Here is a 26,018-nt window from a genome sequence, read left to right on the forward strand (position 1 = left end):
GATTACAGGCGTGAGGCACTGCGCCCGACTGGTTCAGAGATTTATCTGTGTGAAACTGCCCATCAACATTCCCTCAGACCCCACTATAGCCCTTTCCCTCCCAACTTTACCCCAGGTCTTGATTTGAGTGGTTTACCAAGTTATGTGGGCACTGAGAAGGTTTGGGCAAGGAGGGAACTGAGGCGAAAGAGGAAATGGGGAATAGAGAAGTGGAAAGGACAAGAGTCAGAGAAGGGGGTGGAGACGAGCAGGAAAAATTGCTAAGACCTGACTGAATCTAACAGGAATGGAGGGTTAATGAACATTCTTAGGTTTACAGTCCGAGTGAAGGACACTAAGATACTGAGACACTAAGATACCAGAAGTTTAGGCCTAGGGGCCGCAAGACGGCTAATTTATTATAATTTCTCCTTTTTTAGTACATGCACAGAAAGCCTGACAGCCAAGTGTACATGAACATACACACACACACACACACACACACACACACACACAGAGGCCAATTTCCAGTGAGGGACAGGCTCCACAGAAGAAGCTGATAGGCAGGGGGGATCAAACGCTGCTCCCCTGCTCACCGATCTACTTCTCCAAATACAATATCTTGGGTACCTAGGTGAGAGGATGGAGGAAAAAAGTGATGTTACTTATCTTCCTGTTGTGAGGCAAAACAAACAAAAAAAGTGGTGTTACCCAAGATCCAGAACCCATTACTGTGCTCAAAAGATTGAGGACCCGAGTCCATGCCATGGCCTATGGTGAACAGGAAGTGTTCTCCTTCTGTCCCCAGTGGGTGTCCCGAACTCCTTTGTCTAGGATACCTCTACTACACAATAGGCCTCGTACCTATGATGGCAACGACATCTGCCAACATGTGTCCCTTAGACATCTTGTCCAAACCAGCCTAGGGAGATTGAGATGGCAACAATGTTAGTTAAGACTTGCAAGGTGGGAGGAGAAAGAAGAAGAGTTCATAAAAACCTCAACCAAGGTCAGGTTTAATTCATTGGAGTTATAGTTACTGGGATTGATTCTTACCAGATGGGCAAAACCAGGAGCCTTGATCTTGCATCGATAAGGGCGGCTGCTGCCATCAGACACCAGGTACACCCCAAACTCTCCCTGTTCAAGGAAGAAGGTTGGGTGTCTGTATTAACATGAAGAGTATTTTTCTCTGCCAACAAAACCTCTATTCATTCTGTTTTCTCTCTCATTGATGAATGAGCGTTTTGTTAAACATCTATCTTTAGCTACCTACTCTACATATGGTCTTTTCCTTCCCCTCCTCTCCTTACCTTGGGAGCCTCAATGGCAGTATATGTGGCTCCTGGAGGAACTTGGTAGCCCTCAGTATACAACTTAAAGTGATGAATCAGTGACTCCATGGAAGTCTGAAGAGAGGAAACAGGGAGCATCAATAAACCATATCCAAACTCTGTCTCCTAGGCCTCCCCCAGCACAGAAAATAATCTCTACCCTCAGGGAGACTAAAGCCACATGTCAGTCAGTAAGCAGAGAGGATACAGAATAAAACAGGAGAGCTATGGGAGATTAAGAATCTCTTATATGGCCAGGTGCGGTGACTCACGCTTGTAATTCCAGCAGTTTGGGAGGCTGAGGTGGGCAGATCAAGAGGTCAGGTGTTCAAGACCAGCCTGGCCAACAGAGTGAAACCCCATCTCTACTAAAAATACAAAAATTAGCTGGGCGTGGTGGTGGGTGCCTGTAATCCCAGCTACTCGGGAGGCTAAGGCAGGAGAATCGCTTGAACCCAGGAGACAGTGGTTGCAGAGAGCCAAGATCATGACACTGTACTCCAGCCTGGTGAAAGAGCGTGACACCGTCTCAAAAAAAAATAAAAAAATAAAAAAACCCCGAATCTCTTACTATACAGTAAATTCTCTATAAAAAGAAAACTGGGTTGGGCGTGGTGGCTCACGCTTTGTAATCCCAGTACTTTGGGAGGCCAAGGATCACCTGAGGTCAGGAGTTCGAGACCACCCTGACCAATATGGTGAAACCCTGTCTCTACTGAATACAAAAAATTAGCTGGGCGTAGTGGCACACGCCTGTAATCCCAGCTACTTGGGAGGCTGAGGCAGAAGAATTGCTTGAACCTGGGAGGCGGAGGTTGCAGTTAGCCGAGATTGCACTCCAGTCTGGGCAATAAGAGTAAAACTCTGTCTCAAAAACAAACAAACAAACAAACAAACAAAAACCGAAAGATAGGATTTAATCCAAGGATACTCCTCCCCAGCCACTGGCCCCTTTCCAACACCCCACACTTTCCCCCTCCCTGCAGCCAACCTTCATCTCTGCTCGCTTAGGTGGAGACACTTTGGCATCATCAACCTTGATCTCCCCAGGAGGCATCTTGTTTAGACACTGTGCGATAATTCTCAGGGACTGGCGCATCTCCTCCACCCGGCACAGGTACCTCAAGAAGATGAGACAGAGCAAGAGAAGAACAGTCAGAGGAGCAGGTATGGGGCTAGGAAGGATGCCCTTTGGCCAACCTCAAAAGGGTTAGGTCAACTCTCCCCACTCTTTTCTCCAAGTACAGCATCTCTGCTTGGCTTGGCCACCCATATAAACCCTGTAGTCTTTTTTTTTTTTTTTGAAACAGGGTTTCACAGCTCACTGCAGCCTCGAACTCCGGGGCTCAAGTGATCCTCCCATCTCGGTCTCCAAAGTAGCTTGGATTACAGGCGTGCACCACCACATCCGAATATTTTTTGTAGAGACGAGGTTTCACTTTGCTGCCCAGGCTGATCAACTCCTGAGCTCAAGCGACTGCCTGCTTTGGTCTCCCAAAGTGCTAGGATTATAGGCATGAGCCACCAACCCCAGCCCCCTGTAATCTTTTGCTTCTACTCTTGGGTGCTTCCCCAAACCCTCTCCTTATTTTCTCAGAACATGGCCTGTAGTATTTATTTCTTTAATTACCTCCTTAAGCACTTTTTGGACCACAGGATGGGTGAGAGTCAAATGGACAAACAAAAATAACAGCAGTAGCTACCAGGTTCAAAAAATAAAACAAACAAAAATAAAAAAAACAAAATACCCAGTAACAAATCTGGCTCAGGGTGAGAAAACAGGAGGAGACTTTGTTTTTGGTTTTCGTTTTTTGTTTTTTTGAGACAGAGTCTCGCTCTGTCGCCCAGGCTGGAATGCAGTGGCTCCATCTCAGCTCACTGCATCCTTCACCTCCCAGATTCAAGCAACTCTCCTTCCTCAGCCTCCCAAGTAGCTGGACTTACAGGCATGTACCACCACACCCAGCTAATTTTTTGTATTTTTAGTAGAGATGGGGTTTCACCATGTTGGCCAGGCTGGTCTTGAATTCCTGACCTCAAGTGATCCACCCACCTTGGACTCCCAAAATGCTGGGATTACACACATGAGCCACTGTGCCTGGCCCAGGAGGAGAATCTGAAGCTTAGGATCTACTAGAAAGAACACTGGATCAGGAGGATTCTAGCCTCGACCACTCCTGAAGAATAATCCCAGCTAATCCCTAACTTTTATGCCTCAGCTTTCTCAGCTATAAAATGCAGCCAAAGCTAGCTCCATCTAAGACAAGGATAATGTAAAGATAAAAAGAATGCCATAGGCCGGGTGTGGTGGCTCACGCCTATAATCCCAACAATTTGGGAGGCCGAGGCGGGTAGATCACCTGAGGTCAGGAGCTTGAGACCAGCCTGACCAACATGGAGAAATCCCGTCTCTACTAAAAATACATAAATTAGCTGAGCGTGGTGGCTCATGCCTGTAATCCCAGCTACTCAGGAGGCTGAGGCAGGAGAATCACTTGAACCCAGGAGGCGGAGGTTGCAGTGAGCCGAGATTGTGCCATTGCATTCCAACCTGGGCAACAAGAGCAAAACTCCGTCTCAAAAAGGAAAAAAATAAGTAAGATTCCATATATGTGAAAGTGTTTTGAGAGCAACCTTGTCTAACACACACAAGAGCTCCCACAGACACTGAGAAGTAGGGTAAAGAAGGAAGTGGCAAAGAGAAGAGTGAGGCAGGGGAAACTAGCTGGAATATCAGCCAAGAAAGGATTGGGGCCTTACCTATCATAGCAATCCCCTCGAGAACCAACAGGAACATCAAACTCAACCTGGTCGTAAACATCATAGGGCTGGGTCTTCCGCAGGTCCCACTGGATGCCTGAGCCCCGAAGCATCACTCCACTGTGGAGAGCATAATGGGAATAAGGGCCACTCTCCACAAACTAAGTAAGGAGGCTCCTTCTTCCTTAGCCTCCCTTGTTGATCCTTCACATTCAGGGTATGACTAGGAGGATGCCAACAAGTCTTCAAAGACAAGATATTAGGCTGGAACTCCCCCACTCCCACCCCCACTCCTACGGAGAGAAGTTGTATTCCCCTCACCTAAAACCATAGTTAAGTGCTTCTTCTGCTGTTACAACCCCAATGTCAATTGTCCGATTTCGCCAGATCCTATTGTTGGTCAGCAACTATTGATCAAGAAAACTGGTGTGTTAATACTCTTCTTCACACTCTTCAAATATCTCTGTATTTCTTTACAACTGGGGAATAAAACCCCACAAGCCCTTCTTGTGGGGGAGAGATTTTTCCCATTGACTCCTAGCTTACCTCCTCCAACTCATCAAGTCGAAGAGAGAAGTTCTTAGAAAACTGATAAATGTCATCCATAAGCCCAAGGGGTAGGTCCTAGAAGCCAAACGGAAGTGCTATTGAATGTGGCATAGCCTTCACTAAGGAGAGCCCTCTCAGCACCCCCTCCCCCAGCGATACAGGTTTGGAGTTTCCATCATCCAGCACTGCCCTCCAGTGGCCACAGGGAAAATAGGCCTGGGCTGGACATTTGGGGAAGCCGGGGACCTGCTCACCTGGTGCACTCCTCCTGGCCGGATATAAGCAGCATGCATTCGGGCTCCAGACACTCGCTCGTAGAACTCAAACATCTTCATAGAACGTGCTGGGAATTAGTGTCAAAGTCCCAGGCCCCCAGGTCCTATGATGGCCTACTCCCCCACTTTCTGCCTTCTTGTGCCCAACCAACCCCTCATGATATAGTTTCTACAAATATAACCCAAGTTAAACATACCTTCCCCCTCTAAATGTTCTCCCATGTTCTCTCTCTTCTTTTAATCTCCTGCCTCCTTTATACCTTCTCTACTTCCTGCACTTCCTTCCCTATTCCTATCCTTTCCTCCCACTCTTACCTTCTCCCTTTCTTCAAACAGCCAGAAGAAAGGGGTCATGGCCCCAAGGTCCAGGGCATGTGTGGTCACAGCCATGATGTGGTTCAATAAACGTGTGATTTCTCCAAACAGCACTGTGAAGACAAGGAGAAGACAGGATATAGGAGCCAAGCACTGAGGCGGACAGAGAGGTCTGGGCAGAGCCTGGGGTCTGAACACTAAGCTTGGGTTCAACGGGGAAGTGGTGGAAAAGGCACTATGCTATGCTCACAGTGGGCCGAAGAAAAAGCCGGGGGGACATACCTCGGATCCACTGTGCCCGAGGAGGAGGCCGGATGTTTAGCAACTTCTCCACAGCTAGAGAATAGGCCTGTTCGTTACACATCATGGACACATAGTCTAGCCGGTCAAAGTATGGAAGGGCCTGGGAAGAGGGAGGAATGTGGGTCACATCTAACAGGCTCAGGAGCCCACAGTCTGGCTGCCTGAAGCCTTGCTCTCAGTCGGCACCAGAAGTTGGTGCTGTATAAGCCTTTCTAGTCTCAGGAGCCCCAACAAGGCAGGTAAAATATCCCAAAAACCAGTAGTATTCTAGTAAATGTTTAAAAACTGGCTCTCCAAAGTGAGGGAGGACTCTGATTTGTCATGTTTGCCAATTTCCATGGTAAAAATACTCCCACAATGGCCAATTTTAAGTTACCAATATCATGTAACTGAATGCAGCATTGGGAAGAATACCACACCATTATACAGTATTTCCACCATACAGACACATTCAAAGCAAATACCTCAAAGGCAGAGCATAGTAAAATGTGGTAAAATAATGAAGTGATGAGCTTTGAATATTTAATCTTACCTTTGCTTTTAATATAATGTATTAAATCATAAACTTATATAAATTAATTTCTGACAATGGCTATGTTCAACAACTGGCTCACAAAACTCCTGAAAATTTAACAACTGCACTCTTGCAAGCCCGTATGAGCTAGCTCCAGGATACCACTGTCAAGAGTCCTTGGCCGGGCACGTGGCTCACGCCTATAATCCCAACACTTTGGGAGGCCGAGGCGGGTAGATCACCTGAGGTCAGGAGTTTGAGACCAGCCTGACCAACATGGAGAAACCCCGTCTCTACTAAAAATATAAAATTAGCAGGGCGTGGTGGCGCATGCCTGTAATCCCAGCTACTTGGGAGGCTGAGGCAGGAAAATCACTTGAACCCAGGAGGCAGAGGTTGCAGTGAGACAAGATTATGCCACTGCATTCTAGCCTAGGCAACAAGCGCAAAACTTCATCTCAAAAAATAATAAAAATTAAAAAAACTGACATACTGGTCAGGCGCGGTGGCTCACACCTGTAATCCCAGCACTTTGGGAGGCCAAGTCAGGGTGGCTCATGAGGTCAGGAGTTTGAGACCAGCCTGGCCAACATGGTGAAACCCCATCTCTACTAAAAATATAGAAATTAGCTGGGCGTGGTGGTGAGTACCTGTAATCCCAGCTATTTGGGAGGCTGAGGAACGAGACTCGCTTGAACCTGGGAGGTGGAGTTTGCAGTGAGCCAAGATCGCACTATTGCACTCCAGCCTGGGCAACAAGAGTGAAACTCCGTCTCAAAAAAAAAAAAAAAAAATTAGCCAGGCATGGTGGTGCGTGCCTGTAATCCTGGCTACTCCGGGGGCTGAAACAGAATTGCTTAAACTCAGGAGGCAGAGGTTGCAGTGAGCCAAGATCACGCCACTGCACTCCAGCCTGGGCGACAGAGCAAGACTCCGTAGGGAAAAAAACAAAACAAACAAAAAACTTCAGATACTGAAGGAGAAAGGCAATCAGTCTTAAGAGTATCTGGGAGGGTTTTTTTTTTTAATCTTTTTTTTTTTTGAGACACAGTCTTGCTCTGTTGCCCAGGCGCTGGAGTGCAGTAGCACCATCTTGGCTCACTGCAACCTCTGCCTCCCAGGTTCAAGTGATTCTCCTACAGGCGCACACCACCACGTCTGGCTAATTTTTGTATTTTTAGTAGAGATGGGGTTTCACCTTGTTGGCCAGGCTGGTCTCAAACTCCTGACCTCAAGTAATCCACCTGCTTCGACCTCCCAAAGTGCTGGGATTACAGGCGTGAGCCACCACGCCCGGCCAGAGTGAGGTATTTAAGGAAGACAGAGCATCAGGTAGAAATGGTCCTTCCTCCAGAATGCCAAAAAGCCAAGTCCTAGCTGTCTGCTGAACCAGCTTCAGCTTCCAGGAAGAGGGTGGAGCTAAGACGCTACTAGCTGGGACAGCCTGTTCTTATTCTGATGTCACTGTGACGGGGGCTAATGCTACAGGGGTTAACCCATAGACTCCGGGACCAGAAACTGTCATCGCCGAGGCTCTCTTGGGGAATCACATTCTAGTCACTGTTCTCCCCGACACTGGGCTGGATCTAAATCCTAATCCTACCATCCTGTTATCAGGACCTTTCTTCCTGACAGTAAGAAAAAAACTTCAGATTCCTATTAGAGATCCAACTCCTTCAAATCTGACCTTCATCATTTGGGTTATACAATTCTCCTAAAAATGGCAAACTGTCATAAACCCTCTCTGAGTTGTTCTGACTCATTGAATGTTTTGAAAACAAACGTAGACAGCTGGAAGATACAAGAATCAGCTGTTAAACTTAGCGAGCTAATGTCTTTTCTCTTTCCCTGCCCCTAGGGACACTGGCTTTGACGCACTAGTCTAACGTAAGAGCAGGGAAACTGAGGCACTCAAGTAATGGCAAAGGGGCCAGCCAAAAAGTCAGCCAGAGAAAAGCTGAGTATAGCTCCAGCTTCAAAGCACTGCTGCTGAATAAACCAAATCCTAATGACTCAAGCATCCCCTGCCACTTCCCTCCATCCACCCAACCAAGAGTAATCTCAACGGGTTACTCCTCTCAACACCTTCCACCCCTCACATTTTAAGGGCAGCAAACTGGCAAAGTCCCAGGCTAAAGCAACCCCAGATCCCGCCAAAAGGCTCTTGTTCACCCCCCACACCTGAAGATAGGTCTTGTATTCAATGAGCTTCTCAGTGCCTCGGTGCAGGAGCCCGATGTGAGGATCACACTTCCGCACCATCTCCCCACTCAATTCCATCACTAGTCGCAGGACACCATGCGCTGCTGGGTGTTGGGGCCCAAAGTTCAGGGTCATGTTCTTCACAATTGTGTCCTTTGGAGGGTCCACATCTGAGAAGTAAGAAATAGTTCAGAGCCACATGGTTATTCCCTTGGGATCCCCCAAAAGACAGCAAGGAGTTAGCCTCTCCCTATAGATTTTCTAACTCACCATTCCATACTTTGTTAATTTCCTAATCTCCATTATAACCAGGAAGAGGACCCTTAGATGGGGAAAAGGAAGATCTAAACTTTCTGATGACAGACACCATGAATCTCACTCTATGTCTCCTAGAATACCTTTTTTTTTTTTTTGATGGTTCATAGTCAGTGTGCATAGAATATCTTTTTAATAATAGATAACACTTATATAGCTTTATTATGTGCCAGGCACTACCTTAGGCACTTTAATTGATTTAATTCTTACAACAACTGTTATGAGTAATAGGTACTATCGTTATCCCCATTTCATTGGATAAACTGAGGCCATGGAGCTTAAATGACTTTTCCAGGATCATAAAACTAGTAAGTGGCAGAACCAGGATTTTAACCCAGCCTGTTTAGCTCCAGGATCCAAACATCTTAACTACTATGATATACTGCCCTCCAAATGTATCCAATGAATGGCCAACCAGTCAGGAAATGTATACCTAATGCTTACTCCCACTAAATGAACTTTTACCCTCAAGAAGATTACCTTTTTTTTTTTTTTTTTTGAGACAGAGTCTCACTCTGCATCCAGGCTGGAGTGCAGCGGCACCATCTCAGCTCACTGCAACGTCTGCCTGCCAGGTTCAAGCAATTCTCCTGTGTCAGCCTCCAGAGTAGCAGGGACTACAGGCGCACACCACCATGCCCACCTAATCTGAAGCTTACATTTTAATTTGCGAAAGAAGTACATGTGAAAAACTAGGAACAGAGGCCAAATTTATAAGTAACCAAGAAAGTGCCTTAGCCACTAAGTTTTTAAAAGAAGGAAAGAACACTGCAAAGACTTCATGTAGGTAGGATCTGAGCTTAAATATAGGAAATGATTTAGATAGCTAGAAGGGAGAAGAACCATTCCAGGCTATGAAATCAACATGGGCCAAATCTTAGAAACAAGGAAGTAAACATCCATGGAACTCTTATTGGGACTTCCCAAGAGAGGGATGATTAGTATTGGGACAAAGTAGGGGGTAGTGGTTCAATTATCTGTACATATCATTAATAACAATGAACACTTATAGGGGACTTACATGTACCAGGCACATGTTATCTCATTTAATCCTTAAAATAATGCTATAAATAGACACTTTATTCACTGGTAAATTGAGAGTGGAGATTTGAAACCAGAGCCCATCTTTTCCACCAAAATTCTTCATGATGGGCTTTGGAGTCTGACAGACCCGAGTACAAATCTGCCTGTGTGTCCTTAACTTTTTTTTTTTTTTTTGAGACAGTCTTGCTCTGTCACCCAGGCTGGAGTGCAATGGCGCGATCTCAGTTCACTGCAACCTCCACCTCCCAGGTTCAAGCGATTCTCCTGCCTCAGCCTCCTGAGTAGCTAGAATTACAGGTGCGTGCCACCACGCCTGGCTAATTTCTGTATTTTTAGTAGAGGCGGGGTTTCACCATGTTGGCCAGGCTGGTCTTGAACTCCTGACCTAAGGTGATCCACCCACCTCGGCCTCCCAAAGTGCTGGGATTACCGGTGTGAGCCACCACATCCGGCCTTTAATCAAGTTTTAATCTCCCTAGACCATAATTTCCTCACAACTGGGGTAATACTCTCATAGAGCTGTTGTAAAGATTAAACAAAATAATGCATACGAAAATGTTTGGCAAACGGTAAGCACTCAGCTATTGTTACTGTAAGTTTGTGGAAAGTAACTGGAAGTGTCTTTGAAGGTTTTGGAGCAAGAGTATGAATAACATGGTAAAATAATGTTTGGGGAAGATGAAGGTGATGACATTGTATAGGATAGATGGAAAGGGGACAACATCAGCGGCAAAAACTCAGTGAATAGACTCCTAAAATAATCAGGGTCTAATACAAGATACATCTGAATAAGAATGATGGCAATAAAAATTAAAAGGGAGAGATGACCAGATATGAGACATTACGAAAGTATCTACATGGTTTGGTAACTTACTGGACATAGACATGGAGGGCAAGATAAAACAGCCAAAGATGACTAAAAAGTTTCAATCCTGAGGGATTAGGAGAATGAGGGTGCCACTGATCAAAATCAAAAGTCAAAAGGAAGAGCTAGTTTTGATAGGAAAAAAAATGGTTTGTATTCATGTAGGTTTCATTTGGTTACCAACGGGAAAACCACCACCTTGTCTGGAGAGGGAGATAATGTAGTGAACCTGAAATATATTGAACATGGGAAAAGCTGGCATTAATATTTAAATTGGTAGGGACTTTTGGGTATTTACTGGGACCCATTCTTTATTTTCTTCTGCAACATCCTTCCTTTCCTTCTCTACTTCACAAATACCTGTTGTTATCACTATTATGTCTGTTGAATTTCGTGGTGAAAGAAGCAAACAGGATAGGGGCTAAAATTTGCCTAAGACAGAGAGCTCAAGAGCACTTAGAAATCAGCTGGAGGCCAGGCATGGTGGCTCAAGCCTGTATCTCAGCACTTTGGGAGGCTGAGTTGGGAGGATTACCTGAGGCCAGGAGTTTGAAACCAGCCTGGTCAACATAGCAAGACTCTGTCTCTACAAAAGGAAAATTTTCAAAATTAGCCGGTTGTGGTGGCACAGGCCTGTTGTTGCGGCTTTCTGGGGAGGCTGAGACAGAAGGTTGCCTTGAGCCCAGAAGTTCAAGGCTACAGTGAGCCACTTTCACACCACTGCACTCCAGCCAGGGAGACAGAGGGAAACCCTGTCTCAAAAAAAGAAAAGGAAATCAGCTGGGGGCAGGGATGGGTGTGGGTTGGGACAGCAACTCTGGTCACTCACCATTCCAAGGTGGAGGCTTCCAGTGGGCTGTTTCTTTGCTTGGGTACATAACAGCTCCCCCAAACTGCTGTGCCCATTCCACATCTGGCTGCCACTGCCGAACACCTCTGAGGAGTTAAAGACAGATCCTAGACAAAGGGCCTGAACAGTGTTTGGTTCCTGTGTTCCCATTCACTCTCAAGGGGACCCAGGAAGGATGTCCTGTTTTTTTGTTTTGTTTTGTTTTTTGTTTTTTTTGAGACTGGGTTTCACTCTTGTTGCCCATACTGGAGGGCAATGGTGTGATTTTGGCTCACTGAAACCTCTGCCTCCCGGGTTCAAGCGATTCTCCTGCTTCAGCCTCCCAAGTAGCTGAGATTACAGGCATGCGCCACCAAACCCGGCTAATTTTGTATTTTTTTAAAGACGGGGGTTTCTCCATTTTGGTCAGGATGGTCTCGAACTCCCGACCTCAGATGATCTGACCGCCTAGGCCTCCCAAAGTGCTGGGATTACAGGTGTGAGCCACCGCGCCCAGCCAATGTCCTGGATTTTTTAATGCCAAGTCACTGATCTGAAGTTAATGTAGCTTCGGCAAAATAAGCTGGAACTCTAGAGGTTCCATTCCTACTAACAAATTATTCCTGGAATAACTCCACCCATCACCCCTGGGCATGCAAGGTTGGGATCCTAGCTTCTTCATATTTTCATCGTATTGATATTATCAACCAGGTGAATATGAACGTGAGAAAAGTGTTTGTTCAAGGTCAACGACAGAGAGAGCGAGCATTCTGGCTCTTTGGCTGAGCTCTACTCAGGTATGACAGGAGAGGTGCATTCAAATTACTGAAGCTAAAAAGCAGAGTCTCCCACTCCGCTGATTTCACCTCGGCACGAACGAACTCTAGACCCTCTCCCCTCCCTCGCCAGAGTGGGCGCCACTGCATCCCGTAGCCCAAGAAATCAGGGATGGACAATGGGGTCACAGGCTTGGGTTATTATTTTCTGGGGGAGTAAAGCGTCCCCAACCTGAGAAACCCTAGCCTTGGAGAAAGTGTGTCGAGAGCTGCCCTCGATCTCACCTGCTGGGCTGAATCGGCAATCGGACTCCAGCCCCAGGCCGCAGCACCTGGGCCGCGACGCCCCGAAAGCCGCACAAAGCCCTCAGCGCCGCCATCTTACTCCGGCTGCAGACTGCGGGAAGGAGAACCGGGCGGAAGTAACTCCAGCGCGCCTCCTTCTTGGCTTCTCACCTATTCGCACAGTGAAGCCGCCCTCTTGGAAGCTGGCAGGGTCGTTTACCGTCGAACTGACAACATCCGGGTCCTGTGACTCGGCTTCACTTGCGTTTAGATAACAGTGACTGCGGTCATCTTTACTGAGGGCGGTTCCTCCCACAGCTCCTGGCTGGCTTTTCTAGGAGCGAGCAAGGGAAAATTGCCGTTCCTGCGTGGGGCAGATACTTCGTGTTCTCTCGCCGAGCCCGCCTGCGTATCTTGGAAACGCGCGGCGCTTCCTTCCCTACTCCCTTCCGCCTTGGCCGCCCTCATGCTTTAGTCCTGCTCTCGGATTGTATCTGAGCCCTGCCCTTATAGGGTAGCCCCAGGCTTTGCCAATTACTTTCCCATCACTGAATCCAAAAGACAGGAGTTGGGAAAGCCAGCTAATTTCCAGATGTCATAAATTGAGATTGGAGAAAGAAGCCTAAGTGGGGCTGGGCGGGTCTGAGAGCTCCCGCCAAACCAAAACAAAAAAGAATAGGATGCCAAGGCCGCCGGCATTGGTGGTGCGGAGGGGAGTGTCGGGGTGTGTAGGAGCCACCTCATCCCAGATGGGGGAGTGGAGGTCCACTGTGGGTGACCCTGACATCCTCCGGGCTTCCCGAACCTACAGAATCACAGACCCAGGAAGCGCCCTTAGAGATGCCTCACACCCCACTTCCGTCTTGCGTCAGCCTCTTTTCCCTAACGTCTTTCTGACCCTGCTATAGCCCTCCTGGGTAATGGCCAACAGCATGGAAATGTAGTAGCACCAGGAGTCTGATCACAATTCTGTATGGACAAAGATTCTTCCAGCCTTAGAGGCTAGTTCCTGTTTTCTCCCTCTGCCTCTAAGCCCAACTCCAGCTGGGCCACCCACCCGTAGAGTTTGTACAACTCTCCAACTCTGAGCCTGGAAAGAGGCCTTCCCCAGATATCCCCTAGACAGGATCCCAGGGACACAGCCCACCAGCAGCGCAGCAGGGTGAGGCAGACAGACCAGGAAGCAGAGATGGTGGAATTCTTCACTGCAGAGAAAGAGGGGAAAGCCAGACTTCTGGCCTGGGAATTGACCTAATGGGAACTGTACCAAAGGGTGGGGCCAGATCCTTAGCTGTGGGAACTGACCAGGACCTGGGCTAGACAAGGCAGCTGCCACAGAGCCAGGGCAGAGGTTTGGTCCCTCTGTTGTCCTCATTCCTTGCTCTTTCCCTGGGCCTTCTTTCTATTGTTGAAACACAGCAAATGTGGCCATGGTGGTGGGGGATGGGAAGGACTGCATTTATTTGCCTTGATCCAGCCTGGGAGAAGTCAGGATAGACTCTGGGCTGCTTGGCCCTGGAGGCAGCTTGAGCTGGGACTGGGGTGGGGGGCTCCTGAGGGGCTGCCTAGGACACTGCAGCTTTTGTGCCTTCTCCCTGCTGCCAACACCCCCACACACACTGCTGCAGCCACTCTAAAGCCCTTTGTCTTTCATTGCTTAGTCACCCCCTTTGTCCTCATCTCAAATAGGGGAGTGGAAAGGGGCAGTAGAGTTCTCTGGTGATAGCTCCTCTTGCCCCTGCCCCTTCTGGTCTCCCACCCCTTGTCCGACTCCTCTAGTCCCAGCCCCGTTGGCTTAGAACCAGGGTCAGGCAAGTGGTGGGTCAAGAGGTGGGTCTGGCAGTCACAAGGGGGTGGGTGATCCAGGAAGTAATAGGCACCAGGGCAGGTATTACCGACCTGAGCAGGAAGGGAGGGGGAAAGGAAGTATTCTGACGGATATGATATGCGGGGGACAGGAGGTGACAAAGCAGAGTGAATAGGGGAATAGAGGCAGGAGGAGGTGGTCCACTTCTGGGAAAGGAAAGAGACTGCTGACTGCACTCTCCTTCCTGGGGATTTCCTGGGGAAACAAGCAGCCAGAGGATGGGGTGAGCAGAAATTGCCCCTACTTCTGAACCCTTTCTTACCTTGAGAGTTCATACCCAAGACCTCTTTTCCGAGTTCCCTCCTATCCAAAGCCAAAGGAATAATTTGCTTCCTTTCCCTAACACCACCTCTTCCTCCCCAGCCACTTTCCCCACCCCAGGCAATGGATTTCTCCCAGTACCCTAATTTCCCTATATGCACAATGCTGTCTCCACCCTCTCCCTGCCCCAGGGAGAATTAAAAAGAAAAGATGACTAGATATTCCAGGAACCACTGGGTTCTCAGAGCAAGGTGGGGTGGATGGTAGGAGCCAGGTGGGGATTCTCCCAGATTGATACTGGGTGAATCTGGGTTCCTGAGAGCAAGTCTTGCCTATGCTGGGGGCTGGCTGACTTGAGGCTGGGGGAGGGTTTAGGGCAGTTGGGAGTGGGTAGGAGCAGGGCCAAAAGCCTGGGGGAAGCTACTGGGAGCTGGGCCAGGGAAATGGGGAGTCAGGAAGTGGGGAGGGGGAACCCTGGGGGGAAATGGAGGCGGAATGGCTGTTCTGGGCTTTGGAGGGGGTGGGTAGTGGTAACTCAGGAAGGGGGATCCTGAGGGAGAGAAGGGACGTTAGAAAAGAGGAGGTGCCACCCTGGATCCGCCTTCTATAAAAGGAAAAGTCGTTAACCCCTCCTGCCTTGTCATCTGCCGCCTCTGTATGTTCATTCCAAGCAAGATCATCCTACCTTTGGGCAGTCAACTCCCTGATCACTGTCTCCTTGCCTCCCCCAATGTTCTGCCTTTTTTACTCTTCCCAGCTGCTCAGTTCTATCCTGAGCCATGTCAAGCTACCTCTTTTATTTGTTCTTCCCTCTTGATGCCTCCTTACCTGTTCCTTACCCTCTTTTCTCAGGCAGCTCACTCAGTCCCCTCAGCCCTGGAAACCAGCCACTAGGGCCAAAGGGCAGCATGAGGGAGCCTTGAGAAAAGAGAAGCCATGGTAGGTTAGACTATAAGAGCAGGAATTCTCCCAGGACCGTGATCCTATCTGTGCATGCCGGCCAGGCCCTTTCCCTCACTCTCTGCCTCTCCTGGGGCTCTGTCCCACCAAAAAGGGAAAGAGACAGCTGAGGGCTGATTGTGGGGTTTGGGAAAAGGCTATGTCATCAGCTGGCCCAGTGCCTATTATCCATTCGGCTGCTAGAGATTCCCCTCCCCTGGGCAAGTCCCATTTTTTTGGGAAGCGATGATACACCCATCTGAGTCCCACCGACAGAGCTCAGCTGAGTGGCTTAGAGATCAGCCAATCAATCGCAGAGGCTCACCATGCTTAAAAGAGCTGGCGCGGAGAGAGGCTGGGGAGAACCCACAGGGAGACCCACAGACACATATGCACGAGAGAGACAGAGGAGGAAAGAGACAGAGACAAAGGCACAGCGGAAGAAGGCAGAGACAGGGCAGGCACAGAAGCGGCCCAGACAGAGTCCTACAGAGGGAGAGGCCAGAGAAGCTGCAGAAGACACAGGCAGGGAGAGACAAAGATCCAGGAAAGGAGGGCTCAGGAGGAGAGTTTGGAGAAGCCAGACCCCTGGGCACCTCTCCCAAGCCCAAGGACTAAGTTTTCTCCATTTCCTTTAACGGTCCCCAGCCCTTCTGAAAACTTTGCCTCTGACCTTGGCAGGAGTCCAAGCCCCCAGGCTACAGAGAGGAGCTTTCCAAAGCTAGGGTGTGGAGGACTTGGTGCCCCAGACGGCCTCAGTCCCTCCCAGCTGCAGTACCAGTGCCATGTCCCAGACAGGCTCGCATCCCGGGAGGGGCTTGGCAGGGCGCTGGCTGTGGGGAGCCCAACCCTGCCTCCTGCTCCCCATTGTGCCGCTCTCCTGGCTGGTGTGGCTGCTTCTGCTACTGCTGGCCTCTCTCCTGCCCTCAGCCCGGCTGGCCAGCCCCCTCCCCCGGGAGGAGGAGATCGTGTTTCCAGAGAAGCTCAACGGCAGCGTCCTGCCTGGCTCGGGCGCCCCTGCCAGGCTGTTGTGCCGCTTGCAGGCCTTTGGGGAGACGCTGCTACTAGAGCTGGAGCAGGACTCCGGTGTGCAGGTCGAGGGGCTGACAGTGCAGTACCTGGGCCAGGCGCCTGAGCTGCTGGGTGGAGCAGAGCCTGGCACCTACCTGACTGGCACCATCAATGGAGATCCGGAGTCGGTGGCATCTCTGCACTGGGATGGGGGAGCCCTCTTAGGCGTGTTACAATATCGGGGGGCTGAACTCCACCTCCAGCCCCTGGAGGGAGGCACCCCTAACTCCGCTGGGGGACCTGGGGCTCACATCCTACGCCGGAAGAGTCCTGCCAGCGGTCAAGGTCCCATGTGCAACGTCAAGGCTCCTCTTGGAAGCCCCAGCCCCAGACCCCGAAGAGCCAAGGTAGGCATCTCTGGAGTCTGTGTCCTGCGGTGTCCTCCCGCCATGTCTGTCCTACTGACCCCTATTCACCCTCTCTCCACCCACTTCCACTTCTGGCCGTTCTGCTTCCCTCCCTTCTGCCTGCCTTTCCTTTCTCCATGAGCCTCCTTTCTTGGTAAGGCTCAGGCCTCTCCCCTTCACCCTTCTCCTAGCGAGACCCACCGAGGGTTCTCAGAGGTGGGTCATAGACTCTGGGCTGGGAATAACTGCTCCCTCTTCCCACCCCACCCCTTCCTGGCCATGGCATCTCCTACTGACACCATCCCCAGCAGTAAAGGTCTCCTAACAGCCCCTTGGCCTTGGCTCTTTTCTCTGCTCCAAATTTGATTTTCATCCCCCACTCCCAGCTATAGGAGTCAGGTTTGAGGCCCTAGGGCTTGGTGTCTGGCTTCTGATGCTGCCTTTAAAATCACTGTGGCAAACTGCAAACTAGGGCAGGAGTGGCAAGAGAGGGAGGGTATCCCATACCTCCTTCTGGTCAATCCCCTTCCCACACTGTGGCCGGACTGCGAGGCTGCCTGAGGCTCCATCCTTTCCTCCCTCCCACTCCTGGTCTCCCCCTTCTTCCCTTCCCTCCTCCCTCCTCCCTCTCTAGCTTTAATCCAGACCAGACGCTCCCTCCACACCCGCCACGCTGAGCTCTGGCCCTGGCCCTAGCTGCTGACTGAATCGTTCCTCCAACCACACAGGGCAGACACGTTGCAGCCCAGCCCTCTAGCCCTGGTCCCATAGGCCCCAGCCACACTCAGGCCTGGAGAACCCCAAAGTCCCTCCTGACGGCAGTCCAGGCTGCTTTCACCTCTGGGGCTCCCGCAGCCCTGGGATGTGGCGTCCCCTTCTCCTCCCCTTCTTAGAACCAGCTGCTGACTCCTCAGAGTTACCACAAAAGCCCTGAGATTTGGCGTTGGGGGAAGGGCCCAACCAAGACCCGCCAGGAGTCAGGAATCCCGTGGGGTGTGTGGGGCCCAGCTGACTATGCTGAGTTCCAGACCCAGGAAGTGAGGGATTGGAGAATCGACCAACCCATGGGTCTGAGAGGCTATTTCAGGATCTTCCTCTCCCTTTTTCTCTACAGCGCTTTGCTTCACTGAGTAGATTTGTGGAGACACTGGTGGTGGCAGATGACAAGATGGCCGCATTCCACGGTGCGGGGCTAAAGCGCTACCTGCTAACAGTGATGGCAGCAGCAGCCAAGGCCTTCAAGCACCCAAGCATCCGCAATCCTGTCAGCTTGGTGGTGACTCGGCTAGTGATCCTGGGGTCAGGCGAGGAGGGGCCCCAAGTGGGGCCCAGTGCTGCCCAGACCCTGCGCAGCTTCTGTGCCTGGCAGCGGGGCCTCAACACCCCTGAGGACTCGGACCCTGACCACTTTGACACAGCCATTCTGTTTACCCGTCAGGTGAGGCCCCAGTCAGCACCGCAGGCCATGCACTGCAGAATTCTAAGAAGGGCCACTACGTAGACTATGATGCAAATGATGTTCCTGGAGTTGTGTGACATGGTGCCTTGCCCCAGCCACACTGCCATGTGTGGCTACCTAGGCCCTGACAGTGCTGGGTCCTCAGTGCCCAGGTCCCCGGGAATCTGGATCTCAACCCAATGGACCCAGGTGTCTTGGCTGTCTATGCACCTTCTATGATCCCTCTCCACAGGACCTGTGTGGAGTCTCCACTTGCGACACGCTGGGTATGGCTGATGTGGGCACCGTCTGTGACCCGGCTCGGAGCTGTGCCATTGTGGAGGATGATGGGCTCCAGTCAGCCTTCACTGCTGCTCATGAACTGGGTAAAGTAGGGGTGGATGAGAAAGGTATTAGGGAGGAGAAGGTGGGGGAGGGGGTAGCAAGTTCACCACAGTGTTAATGGGGGTCCCAAGGTATTCTTCCCCCAGGCCTAGGTATAGGGCTATTACTCCTCTCTGCTCCAGGTGTAGACATACATTTACATTTTTCTATTAAATAAATTAGTTGGTCGAAACTACTGTGAACTCCTCTGTGTGTGTGTGTGTGTCTGTGTGTGTGTATTTGGAGGGGGAGTCAGAGACAATGGGTGGGGTCACAGTTGGGAATGTTGGCTATAAGGAAAAGTGGGTAGGGAGGGACCCTGAGTATATTTGGGGGAAGAGGAGACAGAGAAAGAGACGGGGCTACATACTGGGAGCCCTGAGAGTACCATAAAGGAAAGGACTGGGGGCAGGGTGAGGTGGGTAATGGATCTGATCATCCACAGCTGCAGCCAGATTTATTATGGAGTCCCTCAGGGCATGGGGAAGGGACCCTCAGATCCTATCAGGGCCTTTGCTCCCACAGGTCATGTCTTCAACATGCTCCATGACAACTCCAAGCCATGCATCAGTTTGAATGGGCCTTTGAGCACCTCTCGCCATGTCATGGCCCCTGTGATGGCTCATGTGGATCCTGAGGAGCCCTGGTCCCCCTGCAGTGCCCGCTTCATCACTGACTTCCTGGACAATGGCTATGGTAAGCAGATGGCACTTACCTTTCCCTGGGTAGCACTCAATTCCTGTCCTCCAGGGCACTCTCACTTCCGCTGCATTCTGCATGGACCAAATTGCCTCCCCCAAGTGTGCTTCCTCTGCAGTGTGGGAAGGGGTGAGAAATGCTGCTGTCTTTGTGTAGTTCTCACTTCCTCCCAGAATAAATACCATAGCTAGAGGAGGCGAATTTTGGCTCAGTAGAATTAGAACTGACTTTCTGAGGGCCAGAACTGTCCACCACTGGAATGGGCTGGCTGTGAAGGAGGTGATTACCTTGTCACGCAGTGAGGTATGCAAGAATAGTAGGATGACTGCCACTAGGCAGAGATGTTGATAAGAAGCAAACTCAAATATTCTATAGTTGGTTAGAATAGGCAGAATTGAGTTCCTATCCTTATTCTGTTTTGTTTTAAATACAGATGTGGTCTCACTGTGTTGCCTAGGCTGGTCTCGAACTCCTAGGCTCAAGCAATCCTCCCACCTCAGCCTTCCAAAGTGCTGGGATTACAGACATTAAGCCACCATGCCTGGCCTCTTATTCTGTTCTTTAAGCAGGTGTAGATGTGTGACTGTAAGTTACTTCACCTCTCTGTGTTTGTAGTTGATATGTCAGATAAGTATAATAGCGGTACCTATCTCATAGGTATTTGCCATGATTAAATAGTGCTGGTCAAGCATTTAGCCAATGCTCATCTCATAATATGCATCCAATAAACTATAGCTGCCCATTAAAGCCTCTTACAGGGCTAGGCACAGTGGCTTACACCTGTAATCCCAATGCTTTGGGAGGCTAAGGTGGGAGGATTGCTTGAGACCAGGAGTTTGAGATTAGCCTGGACAACATAGCAAGACCTTATCACTACAAAAAATTCCAAAAAATTAGCTGGACATGGCACATGCCTGTAATCCCAGCTACTCAGGAGCCCAAGGCAGGAAGTTTGCTTGAGCCCAGAAGTTTGAGGCTGTAGTGAGCCATGATCATGCCACTGTACTGCAGCCTGAGCGACAGAGCAAGACTCTGTCTCAGAAAAAAAAAAAAAAAAGTAAGTAATTAAAATAAAAATTATAAATAACAAAAATTTAAATCCTCTTATAGTCCTAGGATTGTTTTTCTAGGCTCCATCAGGCCCCGGGGAGCCTAAGCTTTCTGCTGGCAATCCTGAATGCTCCCCTCAGCCCATTGCTGACTTTGTGCCCCAACCCCCTTCCCAGGGCACTGTCTCTTAGACAAACCAGAGGCTCCATTGCATCTGCCTGTGACTTTCCCTGGCAAGGACTATGATGCTGACCGCCAGTGCCAGCTGACCTTCGGGCCCGACTCACGCCATTGTCCACAGCTGCCGCCGCCCTGTGCTGCCCTCTGGTGCTCTGGCCACCTCAATGGCCATGCCATGTGCCAGACCAAACACTCGCCCTGGGCCGATGGCACACCCTGCGGGCCCGCACAGGCCTGCATGGGTGGTCGCTGCCTCCACATGGACCAGCTCCAGGACTTCAATGTGAGATCCTAGGGCAGGGGTGGGGTAAAGGGCCCGGGGGTGTGGGGACTGGCCTTAAGCCCGGGAGAGAGTTCACTTATGCCCCACTTCCATTCTGTGCCTTTGCAGATTCCACAGGCTGGTGGCTGGGGTCCTTGGGGACCATGGGGTGACTGCTCTCGGACCTGTGGGGGTGGTGTCCAGTTCTCCTCCCGAGACTGCACGAGGCCTGTCCCCCGGAATGGTGGCAAGTACTGTGAGGGCCGCCGTACCCGCTTCCGCTCCTGCAACACTGAGGACTGCCCAACTGGCTCAGGTGAGGAGTAGGGGGGATGGGAGCCCTTGGGAGGGGACAGTAGAGCAGGAAGGACTGTCCCTTGAGTGCAAGACCAAGGGGGTGTTGATTCCCCTGCTGCTGTGGGGAGTGCCTTTAACCTCTGGGAATTGTCCTTGGCCGTCTGCAGGGAAGAGCAGAGCTGTGCTGTCTAGAGTTCTCAGGGGTTGGGTGGAGGGATGTGGGGTGATGTGAGGAAGGAAGGAGGGGCTCTGACTGTTTTACCCCTCCAGCCCTGACCTTCCGCGAGGAGCAGTGTGCTGCCTACAACCACCGCACCGACCTCTTCAAGAGCTTCCCAGGGCCCATGGACTGGGTTCCTCGCTACACAGGCGTGGCCCCCCAGGACCAGTGCAAACTCACCTGCCAGGCCCGGGCACTGGGCTACTACTATGTGCTGGAGCCACGGGTGAGGGTCAGGACACTCCCAGGCCCTGTCTATGGTCACACACACCCCCAGTGCTCCCTCTGCTTTCTGATAACAAAGATCACCCAAAGTAACCCTGTTCCTACAGCCACACCAGCCCAGTCCAGGATTCCACTCAGACTTATCTGTACATGGGTATCAGGAAAACGAGCCCCAGACTCCAGATATGTGGCCAATAGGTCCCTCTAGCCTATCCTATTTCCCGTGGCTTCTTTTCCTCTGACTCCCCATCTTCTAGTGCTGCATTTGGTGAGAATCGAATGTGTGGCCTTTGGGGCAAGTCCTTCACCCCTCTTCCATGGGCTCCTCTGTCAAATTATAGTGGTGGTTTCATTCAGCTCCTGGACAGCCAGTCCCTCAATGGACAGGCCTCCTGGAGATGACTGAAGTCCCTACACTCCCTCTCTGTGATAGGGTGGTGGGTTGAAGGCTGCACAAAGAAAAACAAGCCCCAGCAGCATTTTGCTCCCTTCGCCCCAACCTGAGAATTTCTACAGGCTGGCTGCCCTCTAGCGTCCATTTAGGGACAGTGCCATCAAGGTTTAGGGCTTGGTGCTGGGACCAGACAGACTGCACTTCCCATCTTGGCTCCTCTGCTTGCCATTTGTGTGGCTTTTGGACAGATTCTTTAGCTTTTCTAAACCTCAACGTTCCATCCCTAAAAACCTCAAATAGTGGTGGTGAGATTTACGTTTGTGTTTATAAAACACTTAGCATGCTGCCTGATTCATACTCAGTGCTCTGAAAATGCTGGCTAGATGTTATATGTGATAATAATTATTATTGTTATGATTATCACCCACATGGTGGCTGGCACTCACCCATCTACATCCCCTACTTCATCCAACTTTTCCGACGACATTGCTTCCCTGATGGGACATGGGTCTCGTTTGATTTACCAACCCCTTTTGACTTAGGAGGAACCTTCAGCATTGTTCTTTCTCTTTTCCTCAGGTGGTAGATGGGACCCCCTGTTCCCCGGACAGCTCCTCGGTCTGTGTCCAGGGCCGATGCATCCATGCTGGCTGTGATCGCATCATTGGCTCCAAGAAGAAGTTTGACAAGTGCATGGTGTGCGGAGGGGACGGTTCTGGTTGCAGCAAGCAGTCAGGCTCCTTCAGGAAATTCAGGTTCTTTCACCATCATTCCTCCCTCTACCTTCCTGGACATTCTGGGTCCTAGTGATGCAGAGGGGAACTCAGCACTGTTTCCACTCTCAAAGAGCTCACAGTCTAGCGGGAGATAGACGAGTAGGCAGCTGCAGTGCGGTTTCCCATGTATTCATCCGAAGTCGCAACAGGGTGTTGTGAGTGCCCTTGTGGGCATCAGGGAAGGCTTCCTTGGAGGTGACCTCTGAGCTGAGTCTCAGAAGGAGGGTAGGAATTAGACAGGTACCAAGGAAGTGGGGCTTGGAAGGGCAACTCAATAAGGGGGCAGTGGGTGTAAAGGTCCAGAGATAAGAGGCAGTAGGGCACATGTGCATGTAGCTCTGATCCAGACCGAACAGCTCACATAGGATTGGGTGACAGCCATCTACACACATGTACACACATACAGTCACATAAGCACAGCTCAGAAGGCTGAGGGGATTCAGGTGATCCTGAGCTCCCCATCTACTCCTTCCACACAGGTACGGATACAACGATGTGGTCACTATCCCCGCGGGGGCCACCCACATTCTTGTGCGGCAGCAGGGAAACCCTGGCCACCGCAGCATCTACTTGGCCCTGAAGCTGCCAGATGGCTCCTATGCCCTCAATGGTGAATACACGCTGATGCCCTCCCCCACAGATGTGGTACTGCCTGGGGCAGTCAGCTTGCGCTACAGCGGGGCCACTGCAGCCTCAGAGACACTGTCAGGCCACGGGCCACTGGCCCAGCCTTTGACACTGCAAGTCCTAGTGGCTGGCAACCCCCAGGACGCACGCCTCCGATACAGCTTCTTCGTGCCCCGGCCGACCCCTTCAACGCCACGCCCCACTCCCCAGGACTGGCTGCACCGAAGAGCACAGATTCTGGAGATCCTTCGGCGGCGCCCCTGGGCGGGCAGGAAATAACCTCACTATCCCGGCTGCCCTTTCTGGGCACCGGGGCCTCGGACTTAGCTGGGAGAAAGAGAGAGCTTCTGTTGCTGCCTCATGCTAAGACTCAGTGGGGAGGGGCTGTGGGCGTGAGACCTGCCCCTCCTCTCTGCCCTAATGCGCAGGCTGGCCCTGCCCTGGTTTCCTGCCCTGGGAGGCAGTGATGGGTTAGTGGATGGAAGGGGCTGACAGACAGCCCTCCATCTAAACTGCCCCCTCTGCCCTGCAGGTCACAGGAGGGAGGGGGAAGGCAGGGTGGGCCTGGGCCCCAGTTGTATTTATTTAGTATTTATTCACTTTTATTTAGCACCAGGGAAGGGGACAAGGACTAGGGTCCTGGGGAACCTGACCCCTGACCCCTCATAGCCCTCACCCTGGGGCTAGGAAATCCAGGGTGGTGGTGATAGGTATAAGTGGTGTGTGTATGCGTGTGTCTGTGTGTGAAAATGTGTGTGTGCTTATGTATGAGGTACAACCTGTTCTGCTTTCCTCTTCCTGAATTTTATTTTTTGGGAAAAGAAAAGTCAAGGGTAGGGTGGGCCTTCAGGGAGTGAGGGATTATCTTTTTTTTTTTCTTTCTTTCTTTCTTTTTTTTTTTTTTTTGAGACAGAATCTCGCTCTGTCGCCCAGGCTGGAGTGCAATGGCACAATCTCGGCTCACTGCGTCCTCCGCCTCCCGGGTTCAAGTGATTCTCATGCCTCAGCCTCCTGAGTAGCTGGGATTACAGGCTCCTGCCACCACGCCCGGCTAATTTTTGTTTTGTTTTGTTTTGTTTGGAGGCAGAGTCTCGCTGTTGTCACCAGGGCTGGAATGATTTCAGCTCACTGCAACCTTCGCCACCTGGGTTCCAGCAATTCTCCTGCCTCAGCCTCCCGAGTAGCTGAGATTATAGGCACCTACCACCACGCCCGGCTAATTTTTGTATTTTTAGTAGAGACGGGGTTTCACCATGTTGGCCAGGCTGGTCTCGAACTCCTGACCTCAGGTGATCCACTCGCCTTCATCTCCCAAAGTGCTGGGATTACAGGCGTGAGCCACCGCGCCTGGCCACGCCCAACTAATTTTTGTATTTTTAGTAGAGACAGGGTTTCACCATGTTGGCCAGGCTGCTCTTGAACTCCTGACCTCAGGTAATCGACCTGCCTCGGCCTCCCAAAGTGCTGGGATTACAGGTGTGAGCCACCACGCCCAGTACATATTTTTTAAATTGAATTCTGCTATTTATGTGATCCTTTTGGAGTCAGACAGATGTGGTTGCATCCTAACTCCATGTCTCTGAGCATTAGATTTCTCATTTGCCAATAATAATACCTCCCTTAGAAGTTTGTTGTGAGGATTAAATAATGTAAATAAAGAACTAGCATAACGCTCAGCATCTAGTAAGTGCTCAACAAATAGCAGCTGCTGTTACTTACTGTTATCAAATTTCTGTCCACATCCACTCTCCATATGCACTTGAAGGTGGCAAAGATCCACAACCATGGTGCCTGCCTTTATCCTCAGGGTCCGTTCCTTTGGTTGGCAGACCCCTATCCTGGGTTCTGAGGGACCAACAGAGAAAGGAAAATTCCATCCCTCACCTCTGGAGGTTCCCAATCACAGGAAGGAAACATAGTAAGCACGTGGCTACAAATACAATTGACAAGAACATGAAGGTGCAGGATAACAAGAACAAATAACAAGAACAACTGTATCAACACAAATGAGTGCTTAGTAATAAGGGCGATAGTTGAGGGGTCTGGGTTTCACAACAGTAGAAAGAGCACTGGAGTGGGAGCCAGTGGGTCTGGATTCGATTTGGGGCTCGGCGTCTTATTAGCTGGGTGGTGTTGGGTAAGTCACTGATGCTGAGCCTTAGATTGCTCATATGGGACTAACAGTATCTACTCCCACAGAGTTGTTCTGGGAACAAATGCTAGAATATTTTCAAAACAGTAAAGGTTATAGTCATGGCCATGTGAGAGGTTACCCCTGTGACTACCTGAAGATGGAACGGAGTCTCCAGAATCTGCCAGTGTAAACCCAGCAGAATGCCTAGAAGATGTGAGATTAGAATAAAATTTCATAAAACAAAAATAATCGGGCACGGTGGCTCATGCCTATAATCCCAGCACTTTGGGAGGCCGAGATGGGCGGATCACGAGGTCAGGAGATTGAGACCGACCATCCTGGCTACCACAGTGAAACCCCGTGTCTACTAAAAATACAAAAAATATATATATATATATTAGCCGGGCATGGTGACAGGTGCCTATAGTCCCAGCTACTTGGGAGACTGAGGCAGGAGAATGACTTGCACCCGGGAGGCAGAGCTTACAGTGAGTCAAGATTG

At 50.5% G+C, this 26,018-nt stretch overlaps 2 protein-coding genes across 6 annotated transcripts; one reads left to right on the forward strand and one right to left on the reverse strand.

The window, feature by feature from the left end:
- Positions 1-365: 365 nt before the first annotated feature.
- NDUFS2 (NADH:ubiquinone oxidoreductase core subunit S2) lies at positions 366-17,408 on the reverse strand. Of its 4 annotated transcripts, none has more exons than XM_009433904.4 (15): positions 17,338-17,408; positions 12,346-12,679; positions 11,285-11,391; positions 8,211-8,401; positions 5,495-5,615; positions 5,213-5,325; positions 4,877-4,951; positions 4,620-4,697; positions 4,395-4,480; positions 4,074-4,193; positions 2,305-2,434; positions 1,293-1,388; positions 1,036-1,119; positions 844-901; positions 366-609 (listed from the first exon to the last, which is right to left on the reverse strand). In XM_009433904.4, exons 2-15 carry the CDS (start codon positions 12,438-12,440, stop codon positions 572-574), a joined length of 1,392 nt encoding a protein of 463 aa, XP_009432179.1. In that variant the 5' UTR covers positions 12,441-12,679; positions 17,338-17,408; the 3' UTR covers positions 366-571.
- On the forward strand, positions 15,771-25,058 carry ADAMTS4 (ADAM metallopeptidase with thrombospondin type 1 motif 4). 2 transcript variants are annotated; one of them, XM_513940.6, is made up of 9 exons: positions 15,771-16,830; positions 17,945-18,268; positions 18,522-18,654; positions 19,178-19,348; positions 20,578-20,864; positions 20,973-21,159; positions 21,411-21,586; positions 22,559-22,734; positions 23,235-25,058. In XM_513940.6, the coding sequence occupies exons 1-9, from the start codon at positions 16,198-16,200 to the stop codon at positions 23,659-23,661; spliced, it is 2,514 nt and encodes an 837-aa protein (XP_513940.2). In that variant the 5' UTR covers positions 15,771-16,197; the 3' UTR covers positions 23,662-25,058. The 2 variants fall into 2 exon arrangements, with proteins under 2 accessions (XP_513940.2, XP_016786405.1); XM_016930916.3 differs by having other exon boundaries at positions 23,396-25,050.
- Positions 25,059-26,018: the final 960 nt, after the last annotated feature.

Source organism: Pan troglodytes, chromosome 1 (genome assembly GCF_028858775.2).
Source record: "Pan troglodytes isolate AG18354 chromosome 1, NHGRI_mPanTro3-v2.0_pri, whole genome shotgun sequence".
Lineage (NCBI taxonomy): Eukaryota > Metazoa > Chordata > Mammalia > Primates > Hominidae > Pan > Pan troglodytes.

Bases quoted from the DNA above. Each gene is read 5' to 3' on its own strand.
- NDUFS2 (XM_009433904.4), bottom strand. From the start codon at position 12,440: ATGGCGGCGCTGAGGGCTTTGTGCGGCTTTCGGGGCGTCGCGGCCCAG. The intron at 11,392-12,345 runs GTGAGATCGAGG...TTAACTCCTCAG, and splicing joins TTGCCGATTCAGCCCAGCAG to AGGTGTTCGGCAGTGGCAGC. The intron at 4,698-4,876 runs GTGAGCAGGTCC...TTTGGCTTCTAG, and splicing joins GGCCAGGAGGAGTGCACCAG to GACCTACCCCTTGGGCTTAT.
- ADAMTS4 (XM_016930916.3), top strand. From the start codon at position 16,198: ATGTCCCAGACAGGCTCGCATCCCGGGAGGGGCTTGGCAGGGCGCTGG. The intron at 18,269-18,521 runs GTGAGGCCCCAG...CCCTCTCCACAG, and splicing joins CCATTCTGTTTACCCGTCAG to GACCTGTGTGGAGTCTCCAC. The intron at 19,349-20,577 runs GTAAGCAGATGG...CCCCCTTCCCAG, and splicing joins CTTCCTGGACAATGGCTATG to GGCACTGTCTCTTAGACAAA.